The sequence below is a fragment of the Tachypleus tridentatus genome, chromosome 2, assembly GCF_004210375.1.
Source record: "Tachypleus tridentatus isolate NWPU-2018 chromosome 2, ASM421037v1, whole genome shotgun sequence".
NCBI classification, from domain to species: Eukaryota; Metazoa; Arthropoda; class Merostomata; order Xiphosura; family Limulidae; genus Tachypleus; species Tachypleus tridentatus.
In genome coordinates, this window is record NC_134826.1 from 61,656,506 (window position 1) to 61,675,104 (window position 18,599).

The window sequence follows — 18,599 nt, forward strand, 5'->3', positions numbered from 1 at the left end:
TTAGTAGGGAGGGGGATCTTTTTAGCAGCGTTTTTTTTCTTCACTGGGGGCTTGCATTCTGGTCCCTATAATTTACCTATCCTGTATTATCCACATATGGTATATAGCTTTCTGAATGGTTTTCAAAAAAAAAAAAAAGTAATACGTAATACGTAAAACAGAAAAAAAAATGTCTAAATTATGTTATCAATGTGCCCTTATGTGGATAATGACTACAATGATAATTTAAACATTTTTTTTCTGTTTATATATTATTATTATTTACATTTCTCACGAGCATGAAACACCAGTAATGATAGGATACCTAATATAAAAGTATCTAATTTTTCGAATTCTGAAAGCTGTCTTGGTAAGAAATAAACTAAAAGATATTTTGAAGCATTTACATAATGTGTAGGGTGTACTCGCTGCCTTTTCAGTTAAAATGTAATTTTTCCAAAATTATCAAGTGTTTTCAGTTTTTAAATCAAAGGTCGCTCAAGTAACAACTTATCTTTCCATGTTTTGAGAGCATGCAAACTGTAGGTTTGCTAACTGACAATTTGCTGACTTTCTTGCTCAGCAATAGAAAGTTATATTTCCTGTCGGCAAATTGGATAGATGGCAGTACAGCTCTTCTCTCGAGATTAAGTCGCAGTGAACACATATCTCGAATGTGAAATGCGTTTCATGTGTAAACTTGGCTTTGTTTATGTAGCTTGTTTTGGTATCTGAAATGTAAGAACAGCTTACTTTTCTTAAAATACAGGGAATATTTTAGTTAATATTCAAAAGATAACTAGTTTGTTTAACCTTCTGAATTTAGAACTTTAACGTTAACTTAGCTTTTGTCACTATTGTGTTTTCTGTAAATTATTTTTTGTTTGTTTGTTTTGAATTTCGCACAAAGCTACTCGAGGGCTATCTGTGCTAGCCGTCCCTAATTTATCAGTGCAAGAGTAGAGAGAAGGCAGCTAGTCATCACCATCCATCTTCAACTCTTGGGCTACTCTTTTACCAACGAATAGTGGGACTGACCGTCACATTGTAACGCCCCCACGGCTAAAGGGGCGAGCATGTTTAGTGCGACCGGGATTCGAACCCGCGACCCTCGGATTACGAGTCGAATTCCTTAACACACTTGGCCATGCCGAGCCATTAAATTATTTTTACATTCAAAAGCTTCTGGAGTTAACCTTAACTTGCGAGTTTTGGTTACAATGACTTAATTAGATTAAAGTTGAAATTGCTTAACTTTTATTCCTCTAAAATCAAAGCACAGCTTGAATTTTACTTTGAATTGATTTGAGTTTAATCTAGAGTGTTTCAGTGATGTCGAGAAAACCCACTTGTAGAGAAATATATATGCAAAAAGAGATCGTTTGGGTTGAGAAAATATTTTATGTAAAAGAGCGAACAACGTTTCGACCTTCTTCGGTTATCGTCAGGTTCACGTGAACCTGATTTACAAAATAGAACACTAATTTTATTTTGTAAAGCCTGTTAGTTATTACTTTTAGCATAACGAGTCAATCTCAAACAGATTGACACTTCAGACAAAGTTGAATAACCTAAAGAGATTGAAGGTTAAAGTATGAAGCTTGCCGGATTATTTCTATAAAAACCATGCTTTTCTCATGGTCAATCAGATGAAGGGTGTTCAAGGATTCAATAATTTCAAAATCTTTATTTGTTGGTAGATAGAAACCAATCTGCAAATGTTGTTTATGAAGAAACTTTGATATAATTTTTAAATTTTCACAAGTTTCTCCATAGAATCACTTAGATGTATTCACAAGTTTTCATGGTGTATTTTATGACTAACAAATATGCCTGAAATGTATGTCTATTTTATAAATTTCAATAAAACTGTTTAATAATGTGTTCAATGAAAACAAATTAAATTGCGTGAACATAACTCGTCTTCCAGTATTATGTTCAGTGAGTAGATATAAACGTCTTCCTGCATTATGTTCAATGTGTAGATATAACTCGTCTTCCAGTATTATGTTCAGTATGTGGATACAACTCGTCTTCCAGTATTATGTTCAGTGTGTAGATACAAACGTCTTCCTGCATTATGTTCAGTGTATGGATATAACTCGTCTTCCAGTATTATGTTAAACTTTCTGTATTATGTTAAACTTTCTAACAGAGATTCTCAAACTTCTTCAAACGTTCAATACCAACTGTAACACAGAAGGTTAAACAACATAAATATTGGCTGGTAGTTGGGTCACACTGAACATGCTCGGCATTCAGCTGTTGAGGATTTATATCGATTTTTTTTTCTTTTCTGTAACCAAACCATTACATTTAATATTTTCAGTAAAAGTAATTTTTTATTTTTCATCGAATGTATTTTTTCTTGTTGCATAGTCGTTTCAAGAACTGCATTTATTTTTGTTCATTTCAACATTTATCAATGCCAACTAAGAAAATGTTATATTTCTGATAGTTCTGCGAATTTACAACGCAAAAATTCGAAGTTCGATTCTCAGCGGCGACAAGATCGCTGATAGTCCACTGGTTAGCTTTGCTTTAAATAAACTTGTAAGTTTTAAATATAAAATGTTCGTATATTTCTTTGAATATATTTTAAAAAAAAATTTTTACGAAATTCTACAACTCTCTAATTTAATAAATTCATTATGGCACTTTGTATGGAATGAGACTCCTTGTGGTTTGATGGGAAATCTGTAGGCTTATAACACTAAAAGCGCAAAACTACACAATGTGCTATATGTAATGTATCCATTGGAGGCAGCGATCCACCACTTGTAGCCTTAAAAACTATCAACTATACCACTAAGCCACCAAATGGCTCTGTTATTTCCATATTATGTTAAAGATATAGTTTTAAGATTTGTTTTTTTTCGAAACTAAATATTTCTCACAACAACTTAATTCAATGTAAAACCTACAAGATAGTTATTTGTGGAAAATTATGATATAATAGCGTAGTTTTCATCCTTTAGTTTTAAGAGGTAACAAGAGCAGGGTTTGATATATAAATATGCGAGAAAGACGTTCTGTTACTGAAATCTAAAAGTGAAAACAGAGAAATATTATTTTCGAATCAAACGAACGTAAAGAAGGCAGAGTGATAACAGATTTTTTTTAAACACATTTGTTGAATTCTTATATGGAAGGTGAAGCGGACTGTGTTAAGATCTATGTTTTTGCAGAAGTAAGAGACTATAGAGGCCCGGCATGGCCAGGTGAGTTAAGGCGTTCGATTCGTAACCTGAGGGTCGCGGGTTCGAATCCCGGTCGCACCAAACATGCTCGCCCTTTCAGCCGTAGGGCGTTATAATGTGACGGTCAGACCCACTGTTCGTTGGTAAAAGAGTAGCCCAAGAGTTGGCAGTGGGTGGTGGTGACTAGCTGCCTTCCCTCTAGTCTTACACTGCTAAATTAGGGACGGCTAGCGTAGATAGCCTTCGTGTGGCTTTGTGCGAAAATTCATAATCCAACAAACAAAAAATAATTTACAAAAAACACAATAGTGACAAAAGCTAAGTTAACGTTAAAGTTCTAAATTCAGAAGGTTAAACAAACTAGTTATCTTTTGAATATTAACTAAAATATTCCCTGTATTATAAGAAAAGTAAGCTGTTTTCAGACACCAAAACAAGCTACATAAACAAAGCCAAGTTTACACATGAAACGCATGTCACATTCGAGGTATGTGTTCACTGCGACTTGATCTCGAGAGAAGAGCTGCACTGACATCTATCCAATTTTAATACAGCATTTTAATATATATAAGGTCGTATAATGAATAACACTATGAATTCGAAAATACGTATCTTAAACATTAATGCTTATTTCACCTGTCATCAAAAATGTTTAATTCATCTTATATATTGTAAAAGGAAAACAGAGACAAGTAGGAGCTCGTGAGACATCTCTAAACTTGATTGATTGTTTTGGAATTAAGCACAGAGCTACACAAAGGGATATTTGCACTCTGCCCATCACGGGTATCGAAACTCGGTTTCTAGCGGTGTGAGTCTGCAGACACGTCGCTGTGCCACTGGGGGAAAGTCTTTAAACATTCATTAGTAACTGTTGTTAAAATTTCGGGCAAATTATTAACAATATTGTGTAATTCTTTTAATGAAACTATTCGAAAGTTATTTTACAAACTTCAAACATTTTTATTATAGTAACTACATAACGTTTGCATATCACTTACGACGAATGTAATTGCTTGTATTTCACGAGAAAAAAGAAATTTTTAATAAGCTACACTTGATTTCAAGCTTAAAACAGTGAATTAAAATGGCACACAAAACCTGAGCCATATTTTATTGAGTAACTAACATTAGCGCAACTTGTTATAGCTAAGTTCCGTTAATTATACGTTAGATTAAACCCAGATGTTTCTAAATTAAAAAGGCCCCTAGTGGCACAGCGGCATGCCTGCGTACTTACAATGCTAAAACCTGAATTTCGACTCCTGTGATTGGAAGAGCACAGATAGCCCATTGTGCAGCTTTGTGTTTAACTACAAACAAAATTTGAATGTTTTTTAAAAGAAAATTATTCATAACGTTTTGTGAAAGATATACTAACTCCAAATAAAGTGAAACCTCAGATGAATAAATAAAATGTTTCTTTACTAACCTCAAATTATTTATTTTTTTAAGCCTTATCTTATCAAAAATATTATTTCAGAAAACTGTAAAAAAAGAATATACTTTTCATATTGTCGTTTGAGTTATTAGTAGTAAATTTTCGGCAATTAATTATCAAACTTACGGGCCAGGCATGGCCTGGTGGCTAAGAAACGTAACTAGTACACTGAGAGTCATTAGTCAGGGGCTCGTCGTCGAACATGCTCAATTTGTCAGCGGTGAGGAGGTCACAGTGTAGCAATCAATCCCACTATTCGATGGTAAAATAGTAACCTAAGAGCTGGTGATGGGTGTCGTTGACTAGCTGCTTTACCTCTTAGCTTTTTTCACTGCTAAGCTATTGTTGGCTAGCGCAAATAACCCTCAAGCAGTTTTGAGTAAAGTTATAAGCAATCAACCAAAATTAAACTTACGCCCTTGGGAACGAGACTGTTGAAGTTTACATCTGGCGGCTACACACTGAAGAACGTTGTTGAAACAGGAACAGTCGTCATCGGTTCGGCATAAGTTACCTTTCACCGCATTACACGATTCCTGGTGAACAAAAACAATATATTAAACAAACCAATTTTTTCTACTCATATTATAATTACAACAGTGTGCATTTCTTTGTGTTCAAGTTTTTGCATAATATCCAAACAATCAATTATAGCTGAGTTATTTTATGTGGGAAAATCCTGTGAAACAAGAATAATTGAAAAAGATTCAATATACTCATAAATTTTAAGAAAAAACGATTTTCTTGAGATATGAAATTTAATCTCTAATAGTTTGAAGAATACATTTACAAACAATTTAAAAAGAAGAAATTTGATGCTAAATGTAAAATTCTAGTGAAATATTGCAATGATTCCTTTTTGAAAGGCCTTCGGAACAACTAATTACTAAACCTTTGTAACTATTTTCTACTTTGTTCCACAATCTTTAAGAAAGCAAGCAATACACAAACGAATAGACATAAGGTAATAATAAAAATGTATCGATTCAAACGAAATATAATTAAAAGAACTATTAAAACCTAAATAAACTAGAAAACTGAAAGAGATAGGAATTATAAGCCAGAATACTTAATCTTGAAAAAAAAACAATTAAAACAAATGTATCCTAGACATCCACTGAAAATGACATTTCGTGAAGCAGAGATATGACATTAATGTAAAGACATTATAAATAAGAAAGTTAAAAAACTGATTTATGTTTCCCAATTAACGAAGTTTCTTCATAAAAAATAATTGAATGAAAGGAAAGCAAACACAATTAAGATGGCTAGGAAACATAGGCTTAAACTTGAAAAAAAAATCTTTATAAAGAAAAGATGAAAATAAGCTGAAGAAAATTTAGTATACAAATACGAAGGGTAAATCGTAATAACTTTGATTGCTGTTTTAGGTCTGAATTAAAGTAAACTATTAACCTCTTTTAATGTACATTATTTATTAGAGAAAGTAGGGTAGTTTATTATGTATTATAGTTGCGTAAATATTACAATAAATCTTATGTTGAGATTATTTCTTAAATGTTCCAAAGTTCTAAAGCCCACAGTTACAAGAACATTGGATATACAGGGGTGCTATTAGGATTCTCGACGGGTTTTTTTCCTTCATTTATATAACAAAAATAATATTATTTAATTTATTCAGAGTAAAAAGAACAATTTAAATATTTTGAGATTTTGAAAAGCTTAGATCAAGTTTAATTTAATAATTAGCTTGCCGGGATGTTAATCCCATGATCTGTGTTTCGCGTCTCTTTGCAGCCAAAACACAATCCTAACCTTGGGGGAATTACAAAATAATGACAGTCAAAACTCACCATTCGATTACAGTAGGTAAAGGGTTGGCGGTTTGTTCTATTGATTAGTTAGTTACCTTCCTATCAGCTCAAAATTAGGAATGCCTAGCGTCGATAACGCTTGTTGCCAGATTTCTGAAGAAAACAAACTGGATATATCTATAGTTACTGAGTGGGATTGTGTCGCGAATTTCAACCTGAAGATGCAAGACTAATTTTCTTTTTTTAGGGAAAAATACTTGGAAAATGTACCTGACCTACCAAAAAACCCAGTACCGAATGTGTGTGTGTATATTTTCTTTGTTATAACAATTTGAAGAAGTACAAGTTTCAATCTTACATAAGGATGTATGAGGGTTAGAAAATGTGTTAAGCAGGCTGGTGGACACGACTTTCGTTCAGCAGGTGTTAATTAGCTGGTAAAAAAGAATGATAAATAATACCGTATTTGTTTTCCAGGAATGCATTTAAATTATGTTTTTCATGGCGATGTAAGCCTGGTGGTTAAAGTGCTGAACTAGGGACCAAATTATTTATGGTTGTGGACCAATTATAAAGGTCTAAAGAAACAACAAAATGTTTATTCGGTTGAAATAACCAGACACATCTCTTTTGGGGCGGATACTGCTTGTTGACTGCTCATCCTCTGGCGAGTAGTTCAAAATTACGGAAATATATACCTGAAACCTAAGAATAACTGAAATAAGAATTTCGTTCACGTGTTCATAAATATGGGTTCAGGGTCAAAATTCCATTTCTAATTTACTTTAGTTACATGTATTATAGTATAAAAATATAATGCATTTAGTTTCAATTTACGATTGATTAATTGACAGAACTATATAAGATTTACCTGTGAATAAGTCTAAATAAGTGAAAGTATTGTTTCATTACTGTTGCTTCATTCTAGCTGTTAGATGCACAGATGTCGATAGCAGTTATGACAAGGAGACCACCAGGAGTCATACAAAACAAAGAGTTGAGTTACTTTTTTCTTACTTTTTGCAAAACTTCATCAGATGTTAAAATAAGCCAAAACAATGATCGTGTGAATATGGTTACGTTGTATTATTCTTCAAAAACTGCTTTTGAAAGTTTTTCAGATACGTAAGTCGTCAATTTCAAGACACAGTGTGATACTTGAAAATGAAAAGGGTTTAATTCAAGGTACATTTCGATGTTCAGTTTCTTTTGAGACTACAGGAGTCATTTAAAAAAAGAAAAAGAGATTGAACTCTAAACACATTTGATTATAATGGTTATCTTGAGACAACCAAATGTGTTACCAGCAGCCATTTAAAACAGAAAGGTTGAATTTAAGACACAAGTTAATGAGTGATATTCTGTTTTTCATCACAAAACGACACGATAGGCTGTCTTCACTGTCCGCCATTAAGAAAGTAACCCAGAAGTTTAGCGTTGTAAATCCGTAAACTTACCTCTGATCCATAGGAATACATGGATTCTAAGGTTCTGAGCATCAACCAGTTCTGTAACTTTTAGATTTGATTAAACATGTTTGTACGCCCGGCTAATACGCTGTTATTTCTCTGGTCTAGCATGACCTGCTAGTTAGGGCATTCTATTTGGAATCTGAGGATCGTCGGTTCGAATCCCCTTTTCAAACGTGCTCAAGTTTCAGCTGTGGAGACGTTATATTGTGACAGAAAATCCTACAATTCATTGGTAAAGAGCAACTCAAGTGGGTGGTAAGTGGTGTTACCAGCTGCCTTCCCTCTAGTCTATCACTTCAAAATTAGGAACGTCTAGCACAGATAGCCACGGAGTAGTTTATGCAAAATTGAAAAACAAACAAGTTATTTCTTCTCTGTTTAGCACATTACACACATCAGAGCACATAGTTTTGTTAACTAGGACTTAATAACGTAATACAACTTAGTGGTAAGTTCTCATCACAATAAACTGAATTCTCTGAACAAGATGAAAACACCAGTGAAATCTTATTTGAATTTATTCTTGCATTATCTTTGCCAGCAGAATTAGCATTCAGATGAGAAGATATGAAATTAAATTTTTAATTTAAACAACTTGACTATCAAATTGTTTCAATGTTGACAGGTGTAAAATCAGGAGAAACAGACCGAAAAATTGCTTCGTTGTACGTTAAAAGTATGTTATGATTTACTATATTAGCTTGGATGAAAACTACTGGTCTGAAAGTGGATCAGCCAAACGGTGCTATAATTATTTTAAAATAAATTAAGAAAATACTTAGATATTCCAAATGCTCTGTTTCGAATATTAAAGCAGACTAAACTTCGTTCTTCAATCTCTCAAAGTATAGAAAGCATTTTTTGAAATGAATTTTATAAATGTTATTATTTATATAAATAAAATCCGCCTAAATGTGTCTATACTCATATATTAGTAGCACGAGACTGTTTAGACCAATAAAATATGACAGAACAAAAATGTGTTTATGCCTAATTGAGCCTGTATGAAATTCAGCCATTTAAATTACAATATAGTGGGTTAATCAATGAACTGGTCGTAGAATTAAACGAATCCAACTCAGATGTCTTAGTTTCATTTCACCGAAAGAAGCCCGAATGTTTAATTTTTATTTTTTACTGAATCGAACCAAAATATTTAAGACTTTCATTTCTCTGCACTGAACCAATAGTAAACTACCCCAAGTTTTCGCTTCCGAACAAAAAACGCATACTTCAAATATTCACGTTACTCACTCATTAACGTTTCGTTTATAACCACTCAATTTAACTTAGTAACTGAATTAAAATTCCATTATCTTGATAGACACGACACTCTTTCCAGACATTCGTGAAGTTACAAAAGTTTATTTCAGAAATGTTATTGTTTATGTCACATCTTATATTTACTTTCCCTGTTGTTTATAGCAATACAATTTTTGGGGATTTATTTTTGCGGTGGCTTTTCGCTTAAACAAAAACAAACATTTTATTTCTGGTTGTTTCTTTCCTTGAAGTCCAGCACAAAGTTACACAATGGCCTATCTGTGCTCCGTCCACCGCGGATTATCGAAACCTTGTTTCCAGTGTTATAAGTCTGCAGACATACCGCCGTGCCACTGAGGGGCTTTTGTTTCTGAAGACCAAACACACCCGACGCCGGATCAAAAAGCAAATAAGTGAATATGAAACTAAAAATTTGACCATAGATATTGAGATTTTCAGTTGTCACATCGAACGACACTAGCTGAAACCACCAACATATAATTAATTTGTTTGCTAAGAAGTAACCATGTTCGTATGCCGTCATTGAAGCACTTCGGAATGTTAGTTGTAAACAGGTATGTAGTTTTAGAATTAAGTACAAACACAAAAATAGTTTTAAATATATATATAGCATTCTGAATAAATTAGTCTATTACAGTTTGATCATTCTTAATACATTAAAAAGAATTCCAATCAACATTATTTAACTAGTGATTAAAATGTAATTATTTAAATTTTCCTTCATTAAGACTTAATTACCGAATATCTGTATGAAATACAGGCAATATACTCGATTTATATGTCAATTTATATGGAAATAGAAGGTAAAACAAACGCCATAATCTGAGTACTACATAAATATTACACATATATATTTAGCTATGAATATAGAAAATATATTTTTCTATAAGAAATATTTCCAAAGAAAGTATTCATACAGCGATACTTTTAAACAATATAAGGCTAAAGGACAGAACATTTCGTAAACGGGAGCACTTAATGTTCTCCGCAGAAGTGGAACACCTCCCACAGAAGTGTTTAGTTTAGAGTAACAACAGTTTTAAAACAACACCCCAAACCAACCCACAAACAAATGCTTTCATTCCCAAATGGAAACTATTACCACAAATCTAGGCATGTCTCCTGCTATCGTTAACAGGATATGAAGAACAATTTGAGTTGACGAAATCGTGCCAAAAAATTCACAGGATCCCATCTATATCTCTAAATCAACAATTGTTTCCTTGAGAAGAATTACCAACAGCTGAAAAGTATCAACAGCTCTTTTTTCGTAAAGGGTGTGGAAACACCTTAATAAGATTCTAACTGCATTTCAAAATTAACGGTTGTGTTTTTTAAAAGGATGCCCAAAGACACTAGAATCACAATAATTCCGTATAACAACTTAACTCTAAAGGTATGGTTTGTTTTGAATTTCGCGCAAAACTATACGAAGGATATCTGCGCTAGCCGTCCCTAATTTAGAAGTGTAAGCCTAGATGGAAGGCAGCTAGTCATCACCCACTGCCAACTCTTGGGCTACTCTTTTACCAACGAATAGTGGGATTGACAGTCACATTGTAACCCTCTCACGGCTGAAAAGGGAAGCATGTTTGGTGTGATGGGGATTCGAACCCCCATTCAGATTACGAGTCGACTGCTTTAACCACCTGCCCATACCGGGCCTTAACTCTCAAGGCATCACATGCATATCCAATTTAATTTTGTGCCTTTGATCTGGTTTGTCGTAATGTGCAGGGTCTTTGGAAAGTTTTGATTATCAAGATGTTTGTTCCAAGACTTATTTCAGTATCTCTTACTGATCTTTGGAAGGTTCATCTTCTGCTAAGGCTTATTACAATGGAAACAACAGAGTGTAATTATAACTATTGACATATTAAGCACGACCAACGATGGAGAAAATAGTTGTAACCACAGTACAAGTCCTACACTCTCGTCCTTACAGAGGAGTATGTTTCAACTTATGTATTATTTGAATACTTCAAACAAATACTGTCTGTAAACCCATTGTGGACAGTTGGGATGTTACGTTAAATATGAAAAAGCAACATTTTCAATTAGATAGAATATCCCAATAATACTTTCGATAGTATTAATTTTTATCAAGCCTTATATGTAACTTTAACAATTAAAATATTTTATTAAAATAATAAAATAAGAAAAAAACATTTGGTTGGAAATGTATTCGAAAAAATTCTTTTTGAACAGTACTTCATCATGTTTTAGAAGAATCATAGAGAAACCAAATTTTCGTTGTGATAGAAAAAATGCAAAAACGACAGAATCAGTAACTGAGTATGTAAACAACGTTTTTTAAAAACTGTTTATAGAATAATGATTATAATGGGCAGCTGTGACTAGCTATTTATATTAAATTTATTCTTTATATTGTGCTTTTAAGTAGGTTACTTTCAAATGTGCATGTTGTGAATGAATTCAAAGCTACTTAGGTTCAAATATAATTGTTATGATTCGCATTAAAGAAACAAGAAGAAATTAGAAAACAACAACAATACTTTGATTGAAGCAATAATTTAAGATCATCAGTATTCCACATTTGAAAAATACTGACAACTAGAAAAATCTCATGCAGTTCGGGTTACAACACCTGCCATAACTTTATAAATCCAATACAGTTGGAGTTTCCAAACCTACCTACTCTAACTTCATCCAGTACTGATCAATGTTCTAACTCGACATAATTGTTGACGTTCACGTGCTAGTACTACTTAATATACTTACATATCTGAAAGACACGGAGATACATAAAAATACTTTTAAAGAATAACATTTTTTTTTTTTAAAGAAATCGCACAGTTGCCTATAGTGCACACTAACAGTAGATTAGTGATTACAAACAAAAATGCCAACATAAAGTAAATTACAATTTCTTGTTTTCTTTATAGTATGGCACGTATGAAAACTTTAAGATAGTGATATAACATGGTATAAGCGAAGTTTTGAAAGGTAAACATTCCTTTTAACATACATTCTAGATACACAATAAAAACAAATAAGTAAAAGGTAAAAAAATGGTTTCTCCATAAATTCGGTATATAAATATGAATAAAATACATAGATATAATACTGCTGGTAAAGAAGTACGAAGATGGGATAAAATGGAAGGCACAAACGTAGATTAATATTCTAGGATAGAGCATTGGTTCCTAAATATTTTTTAGCTCAAGGACTTCCAGCAACATTAAACGTCTTGACTGAGAACTCCCACCTGATGAGCCCATAGTACGGAGCAACTTATAGTATATCCATTGACATTAAACGTCTTGACTGAGAACTCCCACCTGATGAGCCCATAGTACGGAGCAACTTATAGTATATCCATTGACATTAAACGTCTTGACTGAGAACTCCCACCTGATGAGCCCATAGTACGGAGCAACTTATAGTATTTCCATTGACATTAGACATCTTGACGGAGGACTTCTACATACTGAGCCCACAGTACGAAGTAAATACAGCGTTTCTCATGTTATTAAGTATACTGATTGAGAACTCCAACAAGATGAACCCACAGACATGGAGCAACTTACAGTATTTCCCATGAAATTAGACATTTTGAATGAGAACTCCAACATGATGAACTTACTGACATTGAGTAACGTATTTTCATATAGGCTAATGGTATCTATTATCTTCTCTTTACAATCATTTCATTTTGTTTCAGATGCCAGAGTCCCTTCGGAATAGCCCGCGCGGTGGGTCAGCGTTATGCCTGAAAGTTTATATCGAGCTTCGATACCTGCGTTGGGCAGGGTTTTGTGTAGCTTTGTGCTTGACATCAAATAAACAAACCTTTGGAAGTAAATAATTTTATATATGCTAGTGCCATTCTACATTTATATCGTGATTTTTCAGTGGTCCCAGAGCTCCAGTTCATGAATCAGTAGTATAAGGGCATAGGCCAATTGTATGTCCACTACAGTATAGTAAAAAAGTTAGGATAATTTCCTTGTTATTAATTTTTCGCCGAGACCTTCCGCAAGACTACTTGTATCAATGGTGTCATGATACAGTATAGAGAGAAATGATCATGCAATACAAATGTAAAGATTATACTGTAAGAAAAGTTACCTTTTTATGGACGTAAGTCTTCAATCTTTTTAAAATAAAGAACTATTAGCATATCGTTATTATATTAGAAGTTACTTTTCTAAGAAGTTTCTTTTTAATATCAAGTGACTCTCCTCATAAAACTCCAAATTTATGGACGAAATTATTGATTAATATAAATAAGAAAACCTGCAAGTTAAACTTAATTTTATCGTTCCTTCTTTCATTAAAATATTCTTCCGCAAATCTACATAGAGATGTATAGTTTGGAAAAAAATGTTCGAACTTGCCATTAATAACTACAAACAATTGTAATAATTACTGTAAAATTATTTAGTTGATTTTCTTATAAGTACGTCATTGCTGAGACTTTCAAGTAACTCAGAAAAAGCAAGATTAAACGTTGAAGGTTTGCATTTCCATTAAAACAGCTGTATTTGTTTTCCCGTTGTATTTGCAAGCGAGGTCTTGATCTTACAAAGCGGTTTTCCTTTATATATTTAAAACCTTAAGTTCAAAGTCATGAAGTTTGCTTCATTTGCGTCAAAAAGCGTGCCATCCAAAACTTTCTATGGATAAATTGTTGTGACATTCATACATACGAACCACAGAAAACGCCTTCCAATTTCTCAAGAAGACTGTAGAAAGTTTCGAACAGTTTAGAGGAATTAACACAAAAGACTGTATTTCGGACGCCAGTGTTTCTATTAGACGGAGTCGTGCTGCGTGTTTCTCGCAGTCTTTAGTTTTTCAATGATCCAGTTTGATTAACAGTTAAATCTTTTGCGTACGTCAAAACATCATTAACTTGGTACTACATGTGGACAAGTCTTTGAATGAAATGACATAAGGGAAAGGGAAATTTTAGCTTTCAGTGCCAAAGTAATTCAAAGGCACATTGCCATGTTTAATGCCATTTTATACGTCTCTCTCTGTGCCTGCTTACCAACTAACGTTGCAAGCAAAATCAGCCACATTCAAAACTTTTCTCAAGCGTGACGTTCTGTTCACTTCTGGTACGCGTGTGAACCAGTGCTTTAATGAAATATTGTGAAGTTTCAAGGTTCTACAGCAACTTGTCAAAGCCCTTGTCACTTAAAATTCGTAATTTCATTAACGAACTACGTTTGTGTTATCTCGTTCTTTGCGATTCGTTAAAGGTTTTACATTTCCTACATTACGTCTTGAAGCGGAAAGCTAGTTTTGGTAATATAATTATATTTAATTATTATCATAAGAACAATTTGGTAGAATATGTCTTTGCATAACAGTAATTAGGTAGACGTAACCAATATTAGTTTAGACACAAAAAATAGTTATTTCGACTGATATAGATTTTTAAACCTATAAAAAAATAAAGAAATTCGTAGTTACGAAACAGAGATTAATCCCGATTGAATATATCAATATTTCAAAACAATTATATAAGTCGACAATCAATAAGTTATGTAGGAGTGAAAATATGAAACAAATTACCCCATGATAGAGAGAAAACAGAGAAAATTTAAGTTAAACTTTTAAAAATCATACAATACGTGTTTAAACGTAAAAACATAACTAAAACTTGTTTTTGTATAAAATTAATTGGCAGTAGTGATTATCAAAAGCCATTAGCTAATTTATTTATTTCAAGTTGTTTTTATATATTTTCTTTTCACAGACTATGTTTTATGCTTCTGTTTTATTTTGTTGCACGTGAATAAACTTTTTATTTCTGTTCTTTTAAAACACAGCAGCTGACCCAACAAAAATCCATCTGATTATTATTATTTTTACCACTCGATTCCATGAAGGAACATAGGGCCGCAATCGCTTGCGGATTCATTAACAGGCTGGTTTTTTAAGTGAGCAGATTGTTAGCCTACTGCACAACCCCCACCCAGGAGGAGAAACCTGAGTCGTTCCTACTTTTGCAGTGTAAGACTAGAGGGAAGGCAGCTAGTCATCACCACCCACCGTCAAGTCTTGGGCTACTCTTGTACCAACGAATAGTGGGATTGACTGTCACATTATAACGCCCCCACGGCTGAAAGGGCGAGCATGTTTAGCGCGACTGGGATGCGAACCCGCGACCCTCGGATTACGAGTCGCACGCCTAACGCGCTCGGCCAATACCTCGGCCATACATCTCAATCTGTAAATAACTTTGAATATGCGTTTTCTAAATATCAATAAGATACTGTATAACCTACAGACGATCTAGTTTTAGGCTTTTCGAGTATAAAGTTGGGTTTAAGCAAGAATGTTAAGTTACTTTTTTCATTATCGTGCTAGTAGCACTGAAGTTAATGAGCATAATATAGTTAAGCAAAGAGCAACACAATGAGCTATCTGTGCTCTGTCCTTTACGGGTATCCAAAACACCGGTTTCTGTCAGTGAAAGTCTGCAGACAAGCTACTGCGCCACTAGGGGGAGGGAAAGAGGCTAACAACACTGAACACAATAAACATTATTGACGAGATGAGTAAAAACAAATTATTGACAGAGGTCATTATTTAAACATTTGGAGACATTTTACATGTTATGTACTAATTGAAATGAATTATTAGAAATGAATTTTAACTTCATAAAAAATTAATACTTTATTATACCGTTATTTCAAATTCAATTATCGTCAGAGTACAATATAATACAAAAATGAGTAAACTGATAGAGAATGAAACTGGTTTATAACCAATATTCAAAAGAATCGCAGTGAGTAACGTATGCTACATGACCACGTTTCTTAGTACGATTCAATGAGCAAGTAACGTATGCAATGCTCCGACATTAATCATTACAATTTACTGATTGTTTGTTTGTTTTTGAATTTCGCGCAAAGCTACACGAGGGCTATTTGCGCTAGCCGTCCCTAATTTAGCGGTGTAAAACTAGAGGGAAGGCAGCTAATCATCACTACCAACCGCCAACTCTTGAGCTACTTTTTTACCAAGGAATAGCGGGACTGACCGTCACATTATAACGCTCCCACGGCTGAAAGGGCACGTTTGGTGCGATGGGGATTCAAAACCGCGACCCTCAGATTACAAGTCGAACGCCTTAACCACTTGGCCATGCCGGGCCAAATTTACTGATTGACATACGTGATGACAAGAGGTTACCCGGATGAATTGTTTTGAACACTATTTATAAGCCATCCATATTTCATCAGTTTACGTAACCTTGACAAAGACGTCCGTCGATATAATAGCATGTTAACTTCTTCTCCCTTTCTTTATTTAAAAGTAATTTTCGTTACCTTGAAGATGACCTAAGAAGGTCAAAACGTTGTTCTGTACTTTATTTTAATTAAAGTTTTAATACCCATACCATACGTCTTTAGAATATAATTTGTATCGTTGTTTCTTAACACCGTGCAAATCTAGTCTCTGTTACATTTCTATAAATATGCACATTAAAATACATTTTATTTTCGTTTTACATTCATAAATATAAAGCAATAACTACAAATAATATTTCTTAAAAATAATATGTGACAAATAATACTTCTTAAAAACGAGAGAAAAAACAATTAAATAATAAAATCAATTGTTAAACAGAATAAATGGTATTACATTATCCCCTTTCATTTTCCTTCCTTAATGATTTCCTTTTCGGATAAATATGCCCGTCGATCGATTAAGAAATGAAATTATTCTAAGTTCTAAGCCGCTTTGTAAGGCTTAATTAAGATTTTATTTAAGCCTTTTGTTACTAAGGTTCTGTCTAAAAAAAATAAAAAAGAAGTCCATCAAAGTATTATAAAACGTGATCAATATTTTTGAGAAAGGAGGCTCGTTGGTAAAAAAAAAGTTTGTTTATTCGTAATTAACTTTTATTCCATTATAGTGTTTTGAACTACCTACAAATTATCATATTTTAACACGATGTTTCATTAACTGAGATTTTGTCTGGGCGAGTGAACTTAGTTCGTGGCTCTAAGAATTAGTGTGCTGGCTAGCAAACGCTTAGTAAAGTTATCATTAGCTAAAACACAAAGTCAATAGAATAAATTACTAACTTTTAAACTTTTCCCAAAAGTCACTAACAGAATTCAATGGCACGTTATAATCTCGCTTATAGAATAAAAATTAATTTGCATGTCGCTTGCGAAAGTGACGTAAATCATTTTAATTATAAAAGTAGGGTTAATTTGTCAAGAAGATCAACCATTTATCCTATTTCATTTCTAAAGCTCATTCAGAAAATTACATTAACCAAGAATAAACCACATTCTAACACGCTACCAGCTGTTATTTCTTGCAAATAGTATCAACTAGCTACGTTTATTACTGTGACAATGTAAAAAGATAGCTAAAGATAGCCCGACACGTCAAATACTAGACCACTCTCGGGCAGTTTATGAAACACAGCTTAATCATTCTCTGTGATTTAATTTAATTTATTAATGTAATTCTCTTGCGTCTGGAATCACTTCACGGAAAGTGTCACCTTGTTCCTTTCCATATTATGTATTTACGACCACCAAAACACGCCGGTGTTTTCAATATATTTTTAAACATTTAAATGTATCTAACTGCATTTACTTTCACGTGAAATTTTACACGAAAATTTATCCATGTTAAAATACATTTACTTGTGAGTTTTTGATCATGCTACCGGAGCCAGAAATTAACGTAAAAAAAAAGAAGATAGTCCACATATAACTCTAGATATTATTTTACCTACGTTATGAGTCTCAAACTGCATTTATTTCTCTTACAAATACAATATATTTGATAAGTAATTACCATTAGAAGTTCATCCTCGTTGCAGTCTTTCCAGTTTGATTTAATTATATTTAACTGTCACACGTGTGAACTCCCTAACAATTTATTCTATAATGTTAAACAACTAGTAAACGACTTACACAGAAAATGGAGTTGAATTAAGAAGCAAATGAGGAAAACACAAGAACTAATTTAAAGCGTTTCTAGCTTCAAATTAATTAAGTCACCAATTTTAGTGCAGTTTATTGGTTTCAAATGAGCATCGTACACGGAATAACATTCTCAATTCTTTTTTAAAGTCCCCTATTTTACACAGGAAACTTTTGCTAATTTTGTATTGTAGAACATCGTAATTACTAGTGTACATCTTTTTCAATAATATACTCATAAGATATGTATTAACATAATATATTGTACTGTTTACTTCTTTTATCGGTGTATCTTATTGTTTGTCTCTGATGATGGAATTCGCAAATTTCCAAACATTCTTGGACGAAAACATTTTTAATTATTGCTGTGGTATTATTCTTCTAAATAAGAGATGTAGTGAAAGCCATCATATCGTTTATAATTTGCTCTTTGTCAGACATAAAATTACAAGTTTATTGAACTAAATCTTGTTAAGATTTCTAGAATGTTCTTTACACGCATATCACATTATTTTTAC

The 18,599-nt window shown here is 33.1% G+C and overlaps 1 protein-coding gene across 2 annotated transcripts in view; it reads right to left on the bottom strand.

Annotated features, from left to right (window-relative positions):
- Positions 1-18,599, bottom strand: part of LOC143243956 (uncharacterized) — a 71,797-nt gene that overhangs the window by 37,742 nt on the left and 15,456 nt on the right. For both annotated transcript variants that reach the window (XM_076487828.1, XM_076487826.1), the window contains exon 3: positions 5,036-5,156. In XM_076487828.1, coding sequence (XP_076343943.1) covers positions 5,036-5,156 — 121 coding nt within the window. The remainder of the gene's footprint in view (positions 1-5,035; positions 5,157-18,599) is intronic.